Here is a 21,651-nt window from a genome sequence, read left to right as displayed (position 1 = left end):
TGGATTCAATTCCAAGTGAACTGTGAAGTTACTGATTCAGATGCACATATCATTCAAATCATTCACATCAATCTCTTGAGTGTAAAATCCTTAGATAATTTCTCAAATACCAATTCCTTGGATATTTGACCAATTAACTAGCATTATGTTCCATGTAAAAGAAATTCATGCATCATTCTACATTCCTAGAGCAATGATGTATGAAGAAAGATTATTTAGGTTCGGTGTCAAGTTTAACTTCCCAATTAAACTTGAACCCAAGAATAAGAAATTAGTAGCAAATTAAATTCATGCATTAAGAACGGGATTAACTTCCCAAAATCAAATAACAATTACAATGGAATCAAATCCACGAGTACAAAGGTTAGAAGATTATATTTCGAATCCCTCAGCAAGATCTAATCACTTCTTCTCGCTATTACAACACTCGAATCATGAAATTATACAAGGAATAATGTGAAGTAGAACCATTTCCATGATTACTATCCTAATCTCCTTGTGTTTCTCTCTATTTTCGTGCTGAATATCTTCTGAAAAATGAATAGTGTCCCTCTTTGACTTCCGAAACCGCCAATATCAGTTCTAACTTCCACACCCTCACCCAAGCTAGAGATTCTCGCTTGGGTGAGTAAATAAGAGGCTCTCACACCTGAGCACCTCGCTTGAGTGAGGCATCCCTCGCTTGGGCGAGGATCCTTCGCTTAAGCGAGGATCAGGTAGGACATTAGGGAATTTTTTGCTCAACTAGTCGCTTGAGCAACAGTACCTCACTTGGGCGAGGGGTGGCAGTGATTTCTGATGATTTTTCTCCTATTTGTGGCTTGGGTGACCCTGTCCTCGCTTGGGCGAGGCTTGTGGTGCTCAGAAGTATCAATCTTCTACTTTTTCTCCTTTTTTTCATGAATCTTATCCTGAAACAACATAAACACATAAAAGTTCCTACACATAACAAGATCACTAAGCTATTAGGAATCTTACACAGTTATAGCATAAATGTGCACTAAGTACCTAAAAAGCATATGAATTTCCTTAACAATTTGGCACTTAACAAACCTCAACCTGCATGATGTGTTGTATGTTCCAGAAATCACCAAAAAAAATTTGAGTATATCTAAGCTAACTACTCGTAATAATTGTTGAATTTGATGAAAATAGTTGTTTTGTGAAGGACAAACTGGTAGGGAAGGCACTTCTAAAGGCTCTTGTGTCTACATGTATCTCAAGGAAAATGGGATAGAAAGCTTGGACATCCCAATAATAAAGTTCAAGAAAATATGTTGAAGGACTGCAATGTGAAGATATAATCTAGTGACACATTCACATTATGTGAAGCTTGTCAATTTGACAAACTACACTTGTTTTCTTTCAAATCTTCTTCCTCACATGCTAAGGAAACTTTAGATTTAATTCATACTGATATATGAGGTCCAGCTCCAATTTTATACTCATTTGGTTTTAAATATTATGTTCATTTTATTAATGACTTTAGTAAATTCATGTGGATTTTTTCCTTTAAACAAAAATCGGATACCATATATGTCTTCACTCAGTTCAAATCTATGATTGAAAACCACTTTAACAAGAAAATAAAAATCATTCAATGTGATGGAGGTGGTGAATATAAACAAGTTCAAAAGATTCCCACATAATTAGGAATTATATTTAGAATCTCTTGTCCCTACACCTCTCATTAAAATGGCAAGGCTGAAATAAAGCATAGGCATATTTATGAACTAGGACTAACACTATTAGCACAGACAAAAATGCCCTTACAGTACTGGTGGGAAGCTTCTCAACTGATGTCTTCCTAGTCAATAGATTGTCATCATAAATAATCCAAATAAAAGCCCATACTTCTTAATTTTTTAAAAAGAACCCAACTATGAGGACTTAAAACTATTTGGTTGTGTCTGCTACCCTTGTCTAAAACCATACTATCAACACAAGCTTCAATTCCATACAATTGGGTGTGTATTCCTAGGTTACAATAATTTACACAAGGGATATAAGTGCATCAACTCTCATGGGAGAATTTTTGTCTCGAGACATGTGATCTTCAATGAAAATAATTTTCCATTCCATAATGGCTTCATTGACACAAGAAATCCATTAAAGAGACTGGCTGAAAATACATTTATTGTGCTTCCTACTTGTCATGCAGGTACCATTATAAGCAACACAACTGAACCAAAAAACAATATGGTCAACCATCAGGAAGAGAATCTAACTGACAACTCAGCAAACAATCATACAAGTGAAGGCCAACCAACTCTAAGTGAGTCCTTTGCTAATGATGATAACAACACATCAAGAGAAAATGAAGCAGGGGATTCATCCTTAGTAGAACTAGTGGAGAGCAGCAGTCAAACTACACCTAAGAACAATTAACAAAGTCATCAAGACAACACCAACACTCATTGGATGCGCACCACAAGCAAAGCTGGGATTTATAAGTCTAAGCAACCCTACATAGGATTGACAGAGGCATATGCAAATGACAAAGAAGTCGTGGATATAGAATTTAAAGCCCTAATGACTAATCAAACTTGGACATTGGTACCATTTGAAGGCCAAGAAAACATCATAGAATCAAAATGGATCTTCAAGACTAAATACAAAGTAGATGGCTCAATTGAAATGATGAAAACGAGATTGGTTGCAAGAGGATTTCAACAAACAATAGGCATAAACTTTGATGAAACATTCAGCCATGTGATCAAATCCAGCTCAGTAAGAATCATCTTTGCCATTGTTTTACGTCTTAATTGGGAAGTCAGGCAACTAAACATAAATAATGCATTCTTAAAAAGAACTCTAAAGGAAACAGTATTTATGTGTCAACCTGAGGAATACATAGACTCCATCAAACCTAATCACATATGCAGATTGTCCAAAGCCATATATGGTCTAAGGCATACACCAAGAGCTTGGTTTGATAGCCAAATGAACACACTACTAAAATGGAGATTTCAAAACACCAAAAGTAACTCATCCTTTTTTACTCTTAGAGGTACAAATCATATCACATTTCTCCTTATTTATGTTGATGACATAAGAGTAACAGGTAGCAACTGCAAGTTCTTAGAGACATTCATCAATCAACTTAATATTGCTTTCTCACTGAAAGACCTTGGACATATACATTACTTTCTGGGCATTGAGATTCATAGAAATGATAGTGAAATGTATCTAAGGCAAACAAAGTTCATAAGAGATGTACTCAGGAAGTTCAAAATGGAGAAAGTTTTAGTTTGTTCAACACCAATGGTATCTAGTAGGCAAGTCACTACTAAGGGGGAACCAATGTCCAATCCTACTTTGTACAGACAAGCCATAGGCACAATGCAATATCTGACTAACACAAGACCTAATATTGCCTTTATTGTCAACAAACTCGGCCAATACATGAGTTCTCCTACCATTGATCATTGGCAAGGGATAAAAATAATATTGAGATATCTCTAAGGCACAATAGATCCATGCCTACACATAAAACCCTCAAATGATCTTGACATAATAGGATATTTTTTTATGCAGATTGGGCCACTATTGCTAATGATAGAAAATCCATGGCATGATAGTGTGTATTTCTTGGTGAAACAATGGTTTCTTGGTACTCAAGAAAACAAAAATTAGTGTCACGATCAAGCACATAATCAGAATACAGGACCTTGGCTAATCTTGCAGCAGAAGTAGCTTGGGTTAAATCACTACTAACAGAACTGAAGTTACCAATGCTCAGAAAATCAATCATATAGTGTGACAACTTAAGTGCTAAGTCACTTGCATCCAATCCAGTTATGCACGCTCGTTCCAAACATATTGAGATAGATGCACATTACATACGTGATCAAGTCCTATAGAACGAAGTTATTGTGGCCTATGTTCCTATAGCTGACCAAATTGCAGATTGCTTGACCAAACTTCTCACCGACACAAGATTCAACATGTTGAGAGACAAACTTGGAATGATTGTTTCACCTCCAGTTTGAGAGGGGGGATAGAGAAAGTAAATATCTTACAATTAATGATATCACAATGTAGTAAATCATGACTAGAGTCATGATATCGTGATCCTTAATTTTAGCATATATTGCACGTCATATATTTACTTTCTTTTATTGTTTAACAATTATTGTGATTATCATTCCTAATCTATGGAATAATACACAATATTTAATATCATTTTCCTTCTCTCCTTAGCGCTGATGATGAATGATCCTCTTTGATTCTCAAGAAATGATAGCTTGTATCAGCACATTTCCCCCTTTGCCGAGCAAGAAAACCAAAGCTCTAATAACAATAACATTGTCCTACCAACATCCTTTTTCAACACACATGATCATTTCCTTGACTTCACCCCTATACCTCAAAATAACCCTACCAATGTCTCTAATCCCTCAAGTGCTCTAGTTGATCTTACATCTCCTCTAACAAAAAATGCTATTGACCACTAATTAACCCAAACACATGGAATCTGGCTAAAACAGTATTCCAGAACAATCTATTAGAAGATCTAATAAAACCAGATATTAATCCCCAACATTCCTTTACGATTTTACCATTGCTTACTTGTCGTTGGATCAGCTCCTCAATCATCTAATAGTATAAGGTATTCTTTGTCGCACTCTATATCCTATGATAAATTCTCATCTCAGCATAGACATTATGCCTTGGCCATCTCTGCTATACTTGAGCCTAGAACTTATGCTGAGGCCATTATGAATGCAAAAGAATTGTTGTTGAAAAGGAATTAATTGCCTCAGAGAAAAATAAAACTTGTACTTTCACATCCCTAGCAATGAATAAGAAAGTAGTAGGATATAAATGGGTCGTTAAGGTGAAGCATAAAATTGATAATACTATAAAGACACAAAGCAAGATTTGTAGTTAAAGGATATACACAAACAACATAAATTGATTATCTAGAAACCTTTAGTCTTATTGATAAGATGATCATTGTGAGGGTCCTTCTTGCATTAGCTTCCATATATGGTTGGTATCTCTACCAATTGGATGCTAACATAGCCAATGAATGATATTAGCTCCCACTAAGCGAGATTAGACATTCGCATAGCAAGACTAGCTCTCACTAAGTGAGACTAGAAGAGGAAGTTTAGCAAAACTGAATGTGCTAGAAGAAGTCGTTGAGCGAGACAAAGGCGAGAGATTGAGAGATTCTTGCTCATCGTGAGCTCAACATTGCTCAATGAGTCCTTTTTTCAACAGTTTTTTTAGAATAGTTAGTTATGTTGCTCAAGTGTCAAGTTAGGTAGTTTGTTTTCACTATATGTTTAAATACCCAATGTGGCCGTTATAAATTTTCATGTGTCCCATTTAAATCTGCAAAAAAGTAAAAAAAAAACTTATTTAGTATTCAAAAATCACAAATGTAAGTCAAAATAGTCTTATCGGATGTCACAAAAATGCTAAAAAATCTAATTAGACTCATATTTGATATTTTGTAGATTATTTAAAAAAATTAGAAACCGAAATTAGTACATTCAAAGTAAAATATGTTCAGATAAGTATTAACATGATAAAAAAGATCACATATCCCAAAAATTTCATATTTTCTTGTCTCAAGTTAATCATATTCTACCAAGTAATATAAAAAAGTTATTTTCTATTTTTATAATTATTAATCTTTATCAAATTATGATACTACTGTGGTACAAAAAATGGAACAAATAATCTTCATGTTATCAATAAAGAAAGATTGAATAAAAAATTCATGATAGATTTTGCAGTGAACAAAATCAAAGGAAAAAGAATACAACATGCTTGCATGTCATTTGTGCTCTATTTGGTGCGTCCCACGTTTTTGTCCCAACCTAATAATATAATCACAACCTCAAAGTCTTCTTTTGTAGTGTATAAATACTACCCAACCTCTCTCCCATATAAATAACACAACAATTTGAGGCCTCATTGAAGTTAATAACACAAAAAGAGTTGACATGTCTAACTCTTTTTTCTCATTGCTTATTCTTGTGCTTCTTTACACCATTTCAGTTTCTGCCATTAATCCTCACGAAAACTATGATGATGATTCATTCATTTCCTCTCTAGGTGATAGTGTCTTCACTCTCCAAGTCCCAGTATTAGAGGAAAACACCTTAGATAATCTCTTATCCTTTGGTTACTACCGTAAAAGCTGTCCAAAATTTGAATCTATCATACATGGGAAAGTGAAAGAGTGGATTCAAAAGGATTCCACTTTAGCAGCCAGTATCTTGAGATTGCACTTCCATGATTGCTCTGTCAGGGTAAATGATTCTTTACTACTTAATATATATGTTTCATACATACATTTATTAACTAATATTGCACAGTTTTCACTATCTCATTATAATTCAACTACATAACTATAATATGTTATTTTTACGTCTACGTATGCCACAACTTTAGGATTTAAAGCGTAGAGTATCAGGACTGTGTTACAAACTGGAAAGTGTTGTTATGATAGTTACATAATTCTCCAATTTTCCATACCCAATTTACTACCGCGTACCACCCGTGCAGTTCCTGGGCACGTGTTACAGGTGTGACTGTGCAGAGCCCATGATGATAAAGGGCTCATTTAAAAATTAATAATTTTAATTAAATATTCTTTATTTTTCTATCTTATTTTATTAATATGTTTTTTTTATAAATTCTATGATAGCTTTGGTATATTTCATAGTTTTACTTTAAGGTCATTAAGTGATCATGATTATAGAGACAAGATGGTTCAAACTTTAAGGGTCAAAGAAATTTGAAATTTAGAAATGGATATTTTATACAACTTTTTGTGTCAAGTTTTACATGGTTTCTAAAATTAATTTTGTTGGTAAAATCCTTACAATATAAGAACTTCTAGCCACAATTTTCCTAATCTCCATGAAAAACTCTCTATAAATTTTTTAATAAAACTAGGGCCATATTTTCTTACATATATTAGGATCAGCCGTGTATATATCACATATTAAGTTTATTATAAAAAATGTCTAATAAAATTAATATAAAATATGAGGAACTACTTATATAAGACAACCACCTAATATTACCAGTAATGCGGACTAGGTATACTGGTAATCCCACAAATAAAGGTTGATAACTTGATTACATGAGAATATCAAACACTACCTCAATATATATTTGCTCCGGGAATATGGTTTTCGGTATTGATTTTGTAATAACAGGAATAATTCTAAATTCTCAAAAGGTATTGAATGCTTAATATTGGTAAGATTTACGTGTATTTTTCATTTGAAGAAGATATTGCAAAACAATTTGGTTGGTGATGATTTGGATTATTCTATTCATATAGGGATGTGATGCCTCCATTCTATTGAACCATGACGGGAGTGAGAGGACAGCATATGCAAGCAAGACTCTGAGAGGGTTCGAAGTGATCGATGATATCAAGGCAGAGTTAGAGAAACAATGCCCTAAGACTGTGTCTTGTGCAGATATTCTGACTGCTGCTACAAGGGATGCCACAGTTGAGATAGGAGGACCATATTGGGATATCCCTTATGGAAGGAATGATGGGAAGGTTTCCATTGCCAAGGAAGCTGAAATAGTGCCCATGGGTCATGAAAACATTACTTCCTTGATTGAGTTTTTTCAATCTAAGGGTTTGACTGTCTTAGATTTAGTTGTCCTCTCAGGTAATAAATTAAACAATAGAATTATTTGCACTCAAACTCGGCTTGTTAGTTGGATAAATTTGGTTAATAAACCAAATAAATTTAACTTGAGCTAAAAATTAAGCTCGTTAAATAAACAAGTTGAACTTGAATCAAAGTTCGACTTGTTAGTAATTATCATTTGAGCTAACAAACTGAATTAATAGAGCTAATAAGTTCAACTGCATAGATCACAAACTCTTGACAAACTAAACCAATTCTAGTTAATAAATCAAATCAAACAGTTTGTTACTCCAATCGAGTCAAATTCGAGATGGGAACATAGTTTGTTTCGAACTCAAGTTGAGTTTCGAGTTGAACAAGTTAAACTCTGATTTGACTCAGTTTGACTCATTTTCGATCATACTCATGACTAAGATGTTATGCGAAGGATAAATGATCTGATATACCCAAACCTTATTTGATTTTTTATATATAGTAAAATTTTAAATTAAAATATTTATTATAAAATTGTCATTCTATAGTGTTGGATAACTCCCCCATATTGATGTGGCTATTCCTTTTAGTAATTGAGGCATATTTGTAAGTTAAGAGATAACTCCCCCTATTTCTATATAGTGATGGGGCTATTCCTTTTAGTAATTGAGGCATATTTGTAAGTTAAGCTTGCTATAGTGGGCTCCACCTTCCTTCAAAATTTGGACTAATGAGTGCTGTAACCATAATGATTGTGATTAGGGGCTCATACTATTGGAAGGTCTTCATGTGGCTCCATTCAATATAGGCTATACAATTACCAAGGCACTGGAAAACCAGACCCATCAATTGATCCCAAGTACCTAAACTTTTTGCAAAGGAAATGTAGATGGGCCTCAGAATATGTGGACCTTGATGCTACAACTCCAAAAACATTTGACAATGTGTACTACATTAATCTTAAGAAGAAAATGGGTTTGTTATCCACAGATCAGTTGTTATATTCTGATTTAAGGACTTCTTCCCTTGTTTCTGCATTTTATGCTACACCATCACTATTTAAGCACCAATTTGGAGTGTCTATGGCAAAACTTAGCAACATTGAAGTTCTCACAGAAGAGGATGAAGGAGAAATAAGGACCAATTGCAATTTTGTTAATGCTTATTGACTGGTTCTCTACTTTCTTCTGACTATTTTTTATTTGTATTTCGTGCATACTACCACTACTACTAGAGATTGTTATGTCAATTTCTCTGCAATTTAACTTATGTTTCCTTTTCATCTCGTTACAATGCCTTTTTTCTTTTAAAGTTGTGATTTTTTTGCCCATTATTATTATCTGCTGATATATCTTGTTTCTATTGGATGGGTATTGCCAATGGGATTCCTAAATATTGATTCATATTCATTGTTACTTTATAAGTTTTTAAATGTAAAAAGTTAAATTTTGGTTAAGAAGTAAGAGTTATAATTAGGGGTTAGAAGAGTAGAATCCACAAATGATTATAGACACATTCAATTATATTATGATTGGTGACTAAAAATGAATATGGAATCTTGAATGAGTTTATTAATACTTGAAATTGTATATTTACTCTTTCTTTAACCAATTATATTTTGTATTGTATAAAATTGTAATATGTGGATAAGAATTTTTTTTATCAGCAATAACATTTTATTAAAATGAAAAATGAAAACTGGGAGAAGAAGTAATACTCTTATTTACAAACACAAAAACTAGCAAGTAGAAAGACATGTCCGTTCTAAATAAAATACATGGAAATTATTACAACGAGCAATTAGTATATTCTAAGAATGTAAAAAGATAAGATGTATCACTTCTTTAAGATGGAATTACCAATTGTCAAAAATAATCTTATTCTTAAAATATCAAATAATCCAAATAGTGATAAACCAAAGAGACATCCACCTTTTTATATGGTTGGTTTCCAAAAAGTTATGATTATGTTGTTAGAAAAGCTTTAACCCATGTCTTCTACCGATAAATTTAACTTCGTTTTTTTACCGATTTTAAGAAGTTTTGCAATATGGTGGACAATTTCCCTTAAACACACATCTGTGACTTTTCTACAAAACGATTGTTTTCATCACGAGATAGACAATAATGCCAATTATCATCGTTTTCATCCACGAGATATACAATAATGCCAATTATCATCGTTTTCATCACAAGATAAAGAATAATTAGGGATGGCAACGAGCACAGGCGGACACAGTAGTAGCTACTCGCTATCCATTTTGAAATAGGAGAGTAATACCTGTATCCATCTATATCCGTACGGGTACCTACGTGCAGGTTTTTTGTGGGTATTTCTGTGTACCCGCTAGTAAAACAGGTATCCGCTGGTTCCTATATTTCCGTTGAATTTTTAATTTCCTATTTCTATTATGTTTTAAATGAGATGAAATTTAATTATTTTTTTGTATTTTGAATTAATATTTGGCAAAAATGCTAAATCTAATGAAGTTTTCTGTTTTTGTGATTTGCTATTATCATTTACTTAACAAAAAATATATATTTTTCTTTGCAAGACATGTGTGTTTTTACACATGTAATAATATTTGTAGCGTGTTTTACCATCAAATTCAATCAAAAATGTAAACAAGGTAAAAAGATGTAAACAAAAGTAAAAGGAAAAGATGTACATAGTATAATGAAAGTTATGATAGTATACTTTTTAATTTAATTAAAAATAATATAGTAATCATATACATAATAGGTACCTGCGAGTACGGGTACCATAAGATTCATACCCGTCCGTATGTACTACGCGTATTTTTAAAAACCCATTTTTAAAACTCGCGGGTACCCATTTATAACATGTACCCGTGCCCATATGAATTTTACCCGCAAGTACTCACGAGTACGGGTTTTTTCCATTCTTAAGAATAATGCCAATTATCATCATTTTCATCCACCATGATCATAAATTTGTATAGAATTCAAAGATAATAGTGTCTTGTTACACATCCGTATACACTAATTTATGTTACAACATTTGATGTCCCACAAATTGTGTCACTACTTGTAACACAAGCTTATGATTGATTGAAAAAATATTTTGAAGTTAAAAAGTTAATAATTAATTATTTTTTTGACCAACCACAACTAATAGTACATGTAGTGACACAATTTATAGGACATCAGATGTATATCCCTAATTTATGAGATATTTTGGTGATGAACAATCACTTTTAATTTCTTCTTTCCTAAACGTCCATTCAAATATATACTTCGAATATCAAAACAAAAAATTATACATCCATGTATATCCATGGTGTGAACATTTGTAAAAAGATTGTTTCGTAGGCCACCACAAGTCAACATGGAATAGAGAAAGGAATACACATTGAGGGATAGATTGGAATTTTCATAAAAAGTGTGGTATAATCTCTTGTTTGTGGGTGTAAAAACCCAGTCAATTTTATTTTGACGACCGAGCCCAATGCGACAGAACATACCCATAAAGCTACTTAATACCCAACACACACCTTCAAAGTAGGGCTTAACCAATCTCCTCATTTCTCTTTTCATATTCTAGGAGCCTATCTCTATCTCTTAGCTGAACTTCTTTATCATTATAATATAGTAAACCCTTCACATTAAAAATAAAAATACATCTTAGAATCATAGATGCATATAGTCTTACCCCTATAAGTGGAAAGATGATTTCTAGTATTTGAATTCATGATTTCATAGTAACTAAGCAACAATCTTACTTTCACCCTATAAAAATATTGTTGTTATGTAGCAAGCAAAAGTGTATAGAGGAAATGTGTTATGTAGAAAACTTGATTATATTCATCAACAAGACACATAATTTATACAACATAAAAAAGAAAACTGGTGCAAAAAAATCATACATGAATAGTATAATGAGTCACATAAGTGTTTTAACATAGTAGGTGAAATATTCCTAATAGTCATATTGGCTATTTATTGCCTAATGAATAGAAACATAACATATTGACTTTTTATTGTCTAATGAATAGAAACATAATAGTTTCTGAGTCATACTAATCAACACTTATTCTTGACTCTTGAGTTGTAAACTTCAAGTTTTTGTCATATACATATTCTTAGAACTGTCAAGATTGAACTTGGTTATGTAAGTTCATTTGACTCATATACTCTTTTTGTGTTTAGGTATCTCTATCAACTCACATGTCTCGTTTATCAATCACCATGAGCTCCTCCTTCATTACATGTATCAATTTCTTGTCAGTTTCAGCTTCTTCATATCCTTCAACATTTGATTATGTACTTATAGGTCCTCCAACATTTGTGTGTATCAATTGCAGCATCTGTGTAGCCGTCCGCGTCATTTTTTGCAGGAAAAGAAGCCTTGTATGCTTCCCATATCGGTAGGCAATATGTATATGAGACTTTTTTTAAGTGAGACAAATCGTTAATAAGATTGTACTTGTTCTTGATGATTAGAGCAGCATGTTGAAGGTCGCCTAACTTTCTTTGCCAAAGCATTATACTTGTGTGTTATTTGTGTACTACAGTTTGCTCATTTTTTATCAAGTCCAAATACAAAGTTTTTGCATTTCATTTGAACTTTGAACACCACTCTGTCTTCAGAATCTTTAATTATGCAGTTTTTGTCTCCAAACAAAACCTTTTAGCATTTCTCCATTAACTAAGGAATACTTAACAAATTTTGCTTAATTTCAGGAACATATAATACATCATGAATTAATTTCAAACATGTGTAACCTTCAATTGTCAATGTTTCTTTGCCTTTTGCTACAATGTATGCCCCATTTCCAATTCTGACTTTGGAAATAGCAGTTTTGTCAAGCTCTCTGAAGTGCTCTCGATCATAAGTCATGTGGCTCGTACAACCACTATTAATGAACCAAATTTATGTAGTTGTTGGCGTCAAAGCATGATATTGCAAACACTTGCTCTTCTTTTGGTTGATCATCAACAGTTTTGACTTCTCCTTGTTTTGTTGAAACTTGCATATTTTTTCCATGTGCCCTAACTGACCTCAATTATAACATCTTGCATCATGCCTCCACCAACATTTGTTTTGTGGATGATTAGTTTTTTGCAATAGGAACAAGGTGGAAATACTTCATTGTTGTTACTTTGGTTATTGTATTTGTTGTTTATAGAACCTGCACTTTTGTAGTTGTTATATTGCTTCCGTTTTTTGTCATTTCAACCATTGTTGTTTTGTAATTTGGTTCGAAAAGCATTTTCCATTGATCATTCTTCCTCATAAGTCTCATTTGTTCTTGTGCCTGTAATGCATTCAATACTTCTACCAATGTGATGCTTGACATATCCTTAGACATTTTCCGAGATGAAATTGCAGCTTCATATTTTTCTGGAAGTACAACTAGAATCTTTTGAACTATTCTAGAATTATAAAATACATTACCAAGAAGTCTTACATTGTTGGCAATGGCCAGAACTTTATTAGAGTACTACTTGATTGTTTCTGAATCTCTCATCTTTTGTATTTCAAATTCTCGGATCAAATTCATCATTTGCATCATTTTGACCATTTCATCTCCCTCATATTTTTGCTTCAAAAAATTCCAGATTTCACTGATTATTTTCAGTGTCATTATTATGTTAAAAATGGTAGGTGAATCAGCTGCATATAAACATGATCTTGCTTTGGACTTTATTTGCTTCATCTCATTCTCATTTTTAATGTGTGCAACAATTAGATTGTGTGGAAGAGTTGGAATAACATAATCTTTTTCAATGGCTTCTCACATATCATTAGCATCCAAGAAAGCTTATGTTCTAACAGCTCATATATGATAATTCTTTCCAGTAAGGAATAGAGGTGAAAATGCAGCAGACCCTACTTTTGAATTCATTTTGACAATTTTAGGCAATAGAATGTAATAGAGAAATTTTTTTGGTTGTGTGTGTGTGTTTGTTCTAACATATCCCTCAAGATATAGCTCTAGATATCAATTTGTTGGTTATGTAGTAAGCAAAAGTGCATAAAGGAAATGTGTCATGTAAAAGACTTGATTTTATTCATCAACAAGACATATAATTTATACAGCAAGAAAAAGAAAACTAATGCAGAAAAAATAAATTCCTACATGAATAGTATAATGAGTCACATAAGTGCTCTATATATTGACTCTTTATTGTCTAATGAATAAAAACATAATATATTAACTCTTGACTGCCTAATGAATAAAAACATAATAGCTTATGAATAATATCAATAAATAAATACTTATACCTTTTTAACTTAGTGATTGGAGTCTGGCTCCTCTCCATTAATAGAGAGAGCAGTGCATATGTATAATTATGACGCATAGCAAAAACAAAAATCCAATGATTCATATTTTTATTTTTCTATAAATTAATAATTTTAAAAAATTGTCCCCTCACACGTTCATAGTACTGGACTACTTATGACTAGCTAATAATTAAGCTACTTGCTTATTGGATGACTTTTATAAGGCACTTTTGTCTTACATGGCTGGTGATGCAGAATTTTCTTTCTCTACCACTTGCATGACCCTCTTCTTCTCTTTGCTCTTAGCATGTCACATTGTTATGGCTTTCTCAGAACATAGCTTATCTCCTTTAACTTTTACCGAAGATGGTGCCAAGAAAAGTAACACCATGGTAGCTACTTCAGCAAGAGAAGACTGTTCTCAAAAATCTAAGAGGGACATGACACCAAATGAAAACATCAAAGAGATCCATGTTCCTGATCAACCTCAACAGGGTCCAAAGAGAGGGAAATTACGAGCTCCGAGGTCTCAGTTGCAATGGCGAAAGAACATCTTCAATGCTAGTGAGCATGAAGTCCCTAGTGGTCCAAACCCCATTTCAAACAGGTAAGTTCAATATCAATATTAGTGTTAGTGGTCCAAACCCCATTTCCTATTTTATTGTTCAAGAAGGCATTCATCTAAGGCATCACTTGTCACCTAAAGATGCACATTCTCTATCCCGTATCAATCATATATTGACATATAAAAAAATATTAAAATAAAAAGGAACATTCTACTTGGTGTTTTAGTTACTGCTTAAGACATGTGATCTTTGTCTTTTCATTATGATCTACCGGATATGTAATAGTCATGTTATGGCATAGAGAACAAAATAAAGAAAAGACGAAAGAAAAGAAAAATACTGATTTGGTCAATTTTAGCTGCTACATTCGCAAATAATAGACAAAGATTCATTTTTTTATGATAAAACTATGTAAGGATAGGGCATTACAATTTTCCACTCTTGCAAGTTAAATTTAGAATAATGTGTAACAACTAACAACAAAATATATACTAATCCACCAAACAACTCTTCTTTTCACTCTCTCATAAGTTGTAGTTTTGTTTTGCAAAACTAACTTGTTTGTGCAGTTGGGAGCTTGTAGCTTATAGTTTTGAGTTCCAAATTTTTTAATTCAGAATTATTATTTGGGTTGGTTCATTAAAACAAAATTCAAGACATTTTAACAAATACAATGTTAATAACCAACAAGACATTTGTCTAGTAGTGTAAGGTTCCATTGGATCTTTAACGTCGAGAGTTTGATTCTTGGGAGTGACACTTGTTAGGAGCGATAACCATAAACCTCGGAATGGATTAGTTCCTTACCCAAAAAGTTAAAGAATACCCTTGATAGTACACAAAAATACAATGGTAACAATGCTAAGGGTAAGGGACACAATGATTCAACTTGCAACCACCTTCTCTCAACTACAAATAGTTGCTCATTGCACACGATAATGAAAGGAGAATTGGATTCTAAATTATGTAAACAAATTCCTCATACACCATTGTTTTGCGTGAAAAGCTAGTTATACTGATTTGGGTCCAATGTCTCTTTCCTATTATTAGTGCCCTCTTGTTTTTTAATCTACATCATATGAAGCTGCCAAAATGATTTAGTATAATTATTGGGTCCTTTTTGGTTGCTTTTCTTGTCTAGAACATGTACATTGGATATTTGGAAGCTCAGTACAGGTAGCCACTGATCATGATTTCAAATTTTGGGATATAGCTAGCATCCAAAATTTCATGGTGTTAATCATCATATATTATCTTCTAGCATTTTATGGAATGAAAAAGCATTCACATTCCAAACAGTGTACCACACTAACTCTTACTAAGTTAGATATTAAATTTAATAGATGATACGTACCCCAGATTCAGTTAACATTTGACGCCAAATTTATTTTGGTTTAATCATACCCCCACCATATTATTATGATACACTAGGGGACTAGGGGTCTTCCCTCACTAGTTAGGATGATCTAGTCTAGTTCGAATTTAGCTCAATAGGATGATAGAATCACTTTCCTCCTCCAATCTAATCGCATTTCAACAACATCCAAGATAAAATTGGGTTATTCTTATACATCATCAGTGTATTAATTTAAATATTATCAATAGCCAAATCACAGAATTGAAAAATAATGAGGCTAAAACTAAAACTAAAACATATTGATAACATATATTTCAAATAAATAATATCAAAATAAAACTGAAGGTTAGTGATTTAAGTTAAGAAATGTTTTTATATCAAATAATATTCATTTAAAAAGAATATAGGACATAGAGATATATGGGACAACCCTTAGTATAATCCAAAGTTGTCCCAAAAGCTGATCAAGTCTATATTCTAAGACCAAAACCCTTCAAAATGAGTTTATTACCAAGACAAGTTAGAGGAACAAGACATATCTTATACACTCATAAGATAGAGAACTAATTCTCTCAACCCTCACGACTTATGGCTACTCTTCTGGAGACGTTTCGTCGAGCTTCTCTTAAAGCTTTCCTTTTAACCATAAGCATTGAAAATAAAAGTTCAATTAACCACATTTATACATACAAATATTGTTAAATGTGTATGGCTGGAGAATGTTTGTCAAACGTAATAATACAAACAAAATATTGTTTGTCAAACGAAAAATATATCAAAAGAACTGTTTGACTGTTTTGACAAAAGCAATCAAAGTGCATTGACAGCTTTCTTTTTTCAGGACTGTTTTCTTTATTTGATTATTAAGAGCATCTGGTTGTTCACTGTTATTATCAGAATAAGAATATTTTTAGTTTTTGAGTTTTGTTTTTAAATAAAAATAATTTTTGGTAAATAAGAACAGTACTTAGTGAAGAGGAGATAATCTTTACGTGATGTACTTTATCTATTTTATGCATTTTATTTATCTTTTAATTTAGTAGGTTGTAATTTCTATTATATTTTGAAATTATATTTAATGTATTTTAATTAATACAATATTTTGTTTTATTTATCCATGTCCACTTATTTTATTTTTATAATTTACAAAAAAATTAAATTTTTAGTTATATAAATAAATTATAACGACTTTTAATTTATTAATAAATAAATAAGTAATTATTCTTAATAATTTGCTATATTTATTCTAAAATATAAAAGTGTGAGATAGGTTATGAAACTCAAATAAGAACGATGTTTGTCATTATGGGGGAATAGATATTGTTCTTATTATAAAATAATGTGTGGAATTTGTTGGAGTTGTTAATAGAAAGGAGAAGAAGAAGAAAGTATATAGAGAGAAGAGAGAATCAGAGAAGATAAGTTGGATTCAAAGCAGAGAATTAATTCTGCATTTATTCAATGAATGTTATTTATAGTAACCAAGGCATAACAGAATTTTGAAACTATCAACTACTTTCTATATGAGGAAAGTCTTAATCAACTTAACTCTTACACTTTTATCCTACTCTACTTGAATTATCTTTCTATTTTAACATTCCCTTCTAATTCAAGTCTTGGGTAGGATCCAATTCTAGTGCTGAGACTACTCCACTTCGTCTTCTTAATTCTGCAAATCTTTCTGTTTTGAGTGCCTTGGTAAATCCATCTGCGAGTTGTTCTTCTGTTTGCAATGAGTGACTTCTATCCTCTCTTTGTTTACTAGATCTCTTAGAAAGTGAAACCTCACCTCTATGTGTTTACTCCTGCCATGGCTAACGGGATTCCTTGACAGATTTATAGCTGATACATTGTCTATCTTCAGCTGCAGAGTTTTCTGCACATCAATTCTCATTTCAGCAAGCAATTCTTCTAACCATACTGCTTGACAAGCAGCATAACAACCAGATATGTATTCAGCTTCACAACTTGACAAGGCAATGACATCTTGCTTCTTTGAGCACCATGAAATAGGTGCATGATTGATCAAGAACAAGTAGCCTGGGGTGCTCTTTCTTTCAATCGGATCTGCTCCATAATCTGAATCAGAATAGGCAATTAGATTCAATGTAGAGTTATCACTTTCCTTTGGAAATAGAATTCCATAGTCAGTTGTCCCTTTTATGTATCTTAAGATCCTCTTGGAAGCTAGCATATGAGATCTTTTGGGCTTGCACATAAATCTGCTTACTACACCAACACTGAATGCCAAGTCAGGTCTGCTATTACATAGAAATCTAAGTGACCCAACCATCTGCTTAAATTGTGTTTCATTCACAGGTTCTCCTTCTTCATCTCTGTGCAATTTTAAGCTTGCTTCTGCTGGAGTTGATACAACATTGCAGGCCTTCATGTTGAACTTTTCTAGCATTTCTATTGCATACATCCTTTGGTGCATTAGTAACCCTGCAGTGGTGTATGCAAATTCCATCCCAAGGAAGTAGCTCAATTTGCCTAAGTCTGTCATGTCAAATTCTGCCTGCATGATTCTTTTGAACTCTTTGATGGATTCTGAGTTTGATCATGTGATTAACAAGTAATCTACATATAAGCATATGATTAGCAGATCTCCAACCCTCCCTTCTTTGACATATACACCATGTTCAACAATGCACTTGTTGAAGTTTAATTTGTGCATGAAGGAATCAATCCTTCTATTCCATGCCCTCGGGGCTTGCTTTAAGCCATACAAGGCTTTGTTTAATCTGTAGACCAACTGTTCTTTGCCTCTTTTAACAAAACCAGGTGGTTGTTGCACATATACCTCTTCCAATAATGGCCCATGTAGGAATGCAGATTTTACATCTAGCTGAAACAGAGTCCAGTTTTTAGCACAAGCAATTGCAATCACCATTCTGATGGTCTCAATTCTAGCCACATGAGCAAAGACTTCTGAGTAATCTAGCCCGTGTTTCTGCAGGAATCCTTTGGCAACTAATCTTGCTTTGTATTTTGATATTGAGCCATCTGGATTGATCTTCTGTTTGAAAATCCACTTCACTCCTATGTGATGTTTGCCTTCTGGTAATTCTACTAGATTCCAGGTCTCATTTCTTTCAATAGCATTGATCTCTTCCTTCATAGCTTGCTTCCAAACTTCATGTTTTAGTGCCTCTGTTTCATTTAGTGGAATTGCTTCAGCCATCAATGCTAGATGAATCAGGTCTCCTTCTTCTGTGATCTGATTATATGAGTTTACTTCATAGTCACTGAATCTGATAGGTCTTGATCTATGTCTCTGTGTTCTTTGTTGTGGATCTGCTATTGTTGGTTCATTTTCAATTTCTTCTGAGTTGCTTGTTTGCTGAGTCTCAAAGTTTGTTCCCTCCTCGACACAATTAGGGATTACTCTCTTTAAACTGGTATGCATGAGATTCCAATCCCACTTTTCATGCTCTAGGATAAGAACATATCTGCTAATAGTGATTTTTTCTTTGATTGGGTCATACAACCTGTAGGCACCTGTAGGGTGATAACCAACAAACACCATAGCTTCACTTCTGTTTTGCAGCTTTGTTCTCTTTTGTTCTGGGATATGTCTATAGGCTAGTGAGCCAAATACTCTGAAGTGGCCAACAGATGGTTTTCTCCCTGACCATATCTCAATTGGTACTTTTCCTTCAATCTTCTTAGTAGGACTTCTATTCAATATGTAGACTGATGTTGACACTGCTTCTGCCCAGAATTTTTGAGGGAGATCCTTTTCTTTGATCAAGCTCATTGCCATGTTCATTATGGTCCTATTTCTTCTCTCTGCAAGACCATTGTGTTGTGGTGTGTATGGTGAGGTTACTTCATGTTTGATCCCTTGCTTCATGCAGTATGTTTCAAACTCATTTGAAGTGTATTCTCCTCCTCCATCTGTTCTCAGTGTCTTTAATTGTCTGCCACTTTCCCTTTCAGCAATAGCTTTGAAGTTTTGGAATGCTTCAAGTTCCTTTCCTTTTGTTTTCAGTACATCAATCCAAGTCATCCTGCTGAATTCATCAACAAATATTATGTAATACCCGTTGCCTGCTAAGGAGTTTGATTCAAATGGGCCACAGATATCTGAGTATACTACATCCATAGTTCCCCTGGATCTCATGCACACTTCTGCTTTGAAAGGATTTCTAGTCTGCTTTCCAACCAAGCACACTTCACATATATTCTCAGATAGTGAGGTGATTAGCAATCCAGAGACCATCTGTTTGATCCCTAGATGGTGTAGACTTCTAAAGTTCAAGTGTCCATACCTTGAGTGCCATAGCCAGCTTTCATTTGAGGCTTCCATCATGGCTAAGCATTGCACTTCAGCAGCTTTGATGTCAACCTGGAATTTCTGTTTCTTGTTAGTCTGCTTCTAATGGTCAAGTTTTTGTTAGTATCAAACAGTTCAAGTTTGTCATCCTTCATTAAAACACTGAAGCCTTTTTCCACTAGTTGGTCTATGCTAAGCAGGTTGCATTTCATGTTAGGTACATAGAGAACCTCTGTGATCATTGCCTTGGAGCCATTCTATCTCTTGATTATTACATTACCCATACCTTCCACTTCCAATGAACTATCATCAGCAAATTTCACTTTGCTTTTCTTTGATGAATCAAAGTTGGTCAACCATTCTTTGTGCTTAGTCATGTGATTTGAACAACCTGAATCTAAGTACCAAGATTCAGTTTGTGAGTCCCCTCCACTTGTTGTGACCATCAAGTTTAAAGGTTCTTGATCTGAGTCTTCTTGAGCTGCATACACTTCTTCATTGCCTCTTGCCTTCTCTGCATGACACTCATAGGAATAGTGTCCCATCTTATGACAGTTGAAGCACTCCACTTTCTTCTTATCAAACATTTTTCCTTTTGCATTCATTCTTGACCCTCCTCTATAAGATTCAGGCCAATCATGATTAGGTTTGTTCTTCTCTGACTTCAGAGGCCACCTTTTCTGATGGTGTTGTTTTCCCTTCCATTTCTTGTCTCTCTTTCTATCATCTTCTGTAAAGTGGCTAGCCTTGAGTGCTTGTTCTGATTTCTTGATTGGATTTCTCTCAAGCATCCTCATCTCATGTGCTTCAAGTGAACTTTGCAATTCTCCAATCTTCATTGCATTCACATCTTTTGATTCTTCAATTGCTACGATTATGAAATCAAACTTTTGAGGCAAAGATCTCATGACCTTTCAATTATCATGAGATCTGTTACTTTTTCTCCATATCCCTTCATCTGGTTGGTGATTGTTAACACCTTAGTGAAGTATTCTCCTATCCTGTCTCCTTCTTCCATGTATAACAGTTCATATTGTCTCCTCAATGTCTGAAGCTTTACCTTTTTTATCTTTTCTCCCCCAGCATGACTTCGAATCAGAGTATCCCAAGCTTCCTTGGCAGTAGTTGCATTCTGAATCTTTTCGAAATGCACATCATCCACACATTGGTGAATCAAGAACAAAGCTTTGTTCTCCTTTTTCTTGGCATCTTTGAGAGTTGCTCTTTGCTGCTCAGTGGCTTCCATCTGTAGGGGAGGAATTCCATCTTCTACTACTTCACTTACTTCTTGAAAACTGAAGAGCACTCTCATTTGTGTTCTCCATCTGTCCCAATTTTTATCTGTGAGTATTGTGAGCCCCATTGATGGCAAATTGTTGCCATTTCCCACCATCTTGGATTTTTGCCGAGGAATTGTTCTTTAATTCGTGAATTCTTCAATTCGTGAATCTGTCCTTTACCTTCAATCTTATGGACTCCACCGAATTGCTTTCACTTATTGATTCCTTTAAACTGAACCAAGAGTTATTCACTTTTGTTGTGAATCTTTTCTTGTTGGTAGGTCCCTTTCGTTCTGCTCGTGATACCATA

General features: G+C 33.6%; 2 protein-coding genes across 2 annotated transcripts; both read left to right on the top strand.

Moving 5' to 3' along the window:
* Positions 5,905-8,894, top strand: LOC109333817 (peroxidase 7-like). The gene is made up of 3 exons (XM_019569394.1): positions 5,905-6,269; positions 7,313-7,655; positions 8,373-8,894. Exons 1-3 carry the CDS (start codon positions 5,961-5,963, stop codon positions 8,777-8,779), a joined length of 1,059 nt encoding a protein of 352 aa, XP_019424939.1. The 5' UTR covers positions 5,905-5,960; the 3' UTR covers positions 8,780-8,894.
* Positions 14,099-14,488, top strand: LOC109334139 (CLAVATA3/ESR (CLE)-related protein TDIF-like). Its single transcript, XM_019569711.1, has one exon. It carries the CDS (start codon positions 14,099-14,101, stop codon positions 14,468-14,470), a length of 372 nt encoding a protein of 123 aa, XP_019425256.1. The 3' UTR covers positions 14,471-14,488.

This window comes from Lupinus angustifolius, chromosome LG19 (genome assembly GCF_001865875.1).
Source record: "Lupinus angustifolius cultivar Tanjil chromosome LG19, LupAngTanjil_v1.0, whole genome shotgun sequence".
Classification (NCBI taxonomy): domain Eukaryota; kingdom Viridiplantae; phylum Streptophyta; class Magnoliopsida; order Fabales; family Fabaceae; genus Lupinus; species Lupinus angustifolius.
The sequence above is the reverse complement of the archived record's forward strand: the minus strand, read 5'-3'. Positions and strand labels throughout refer to the sequence as shown.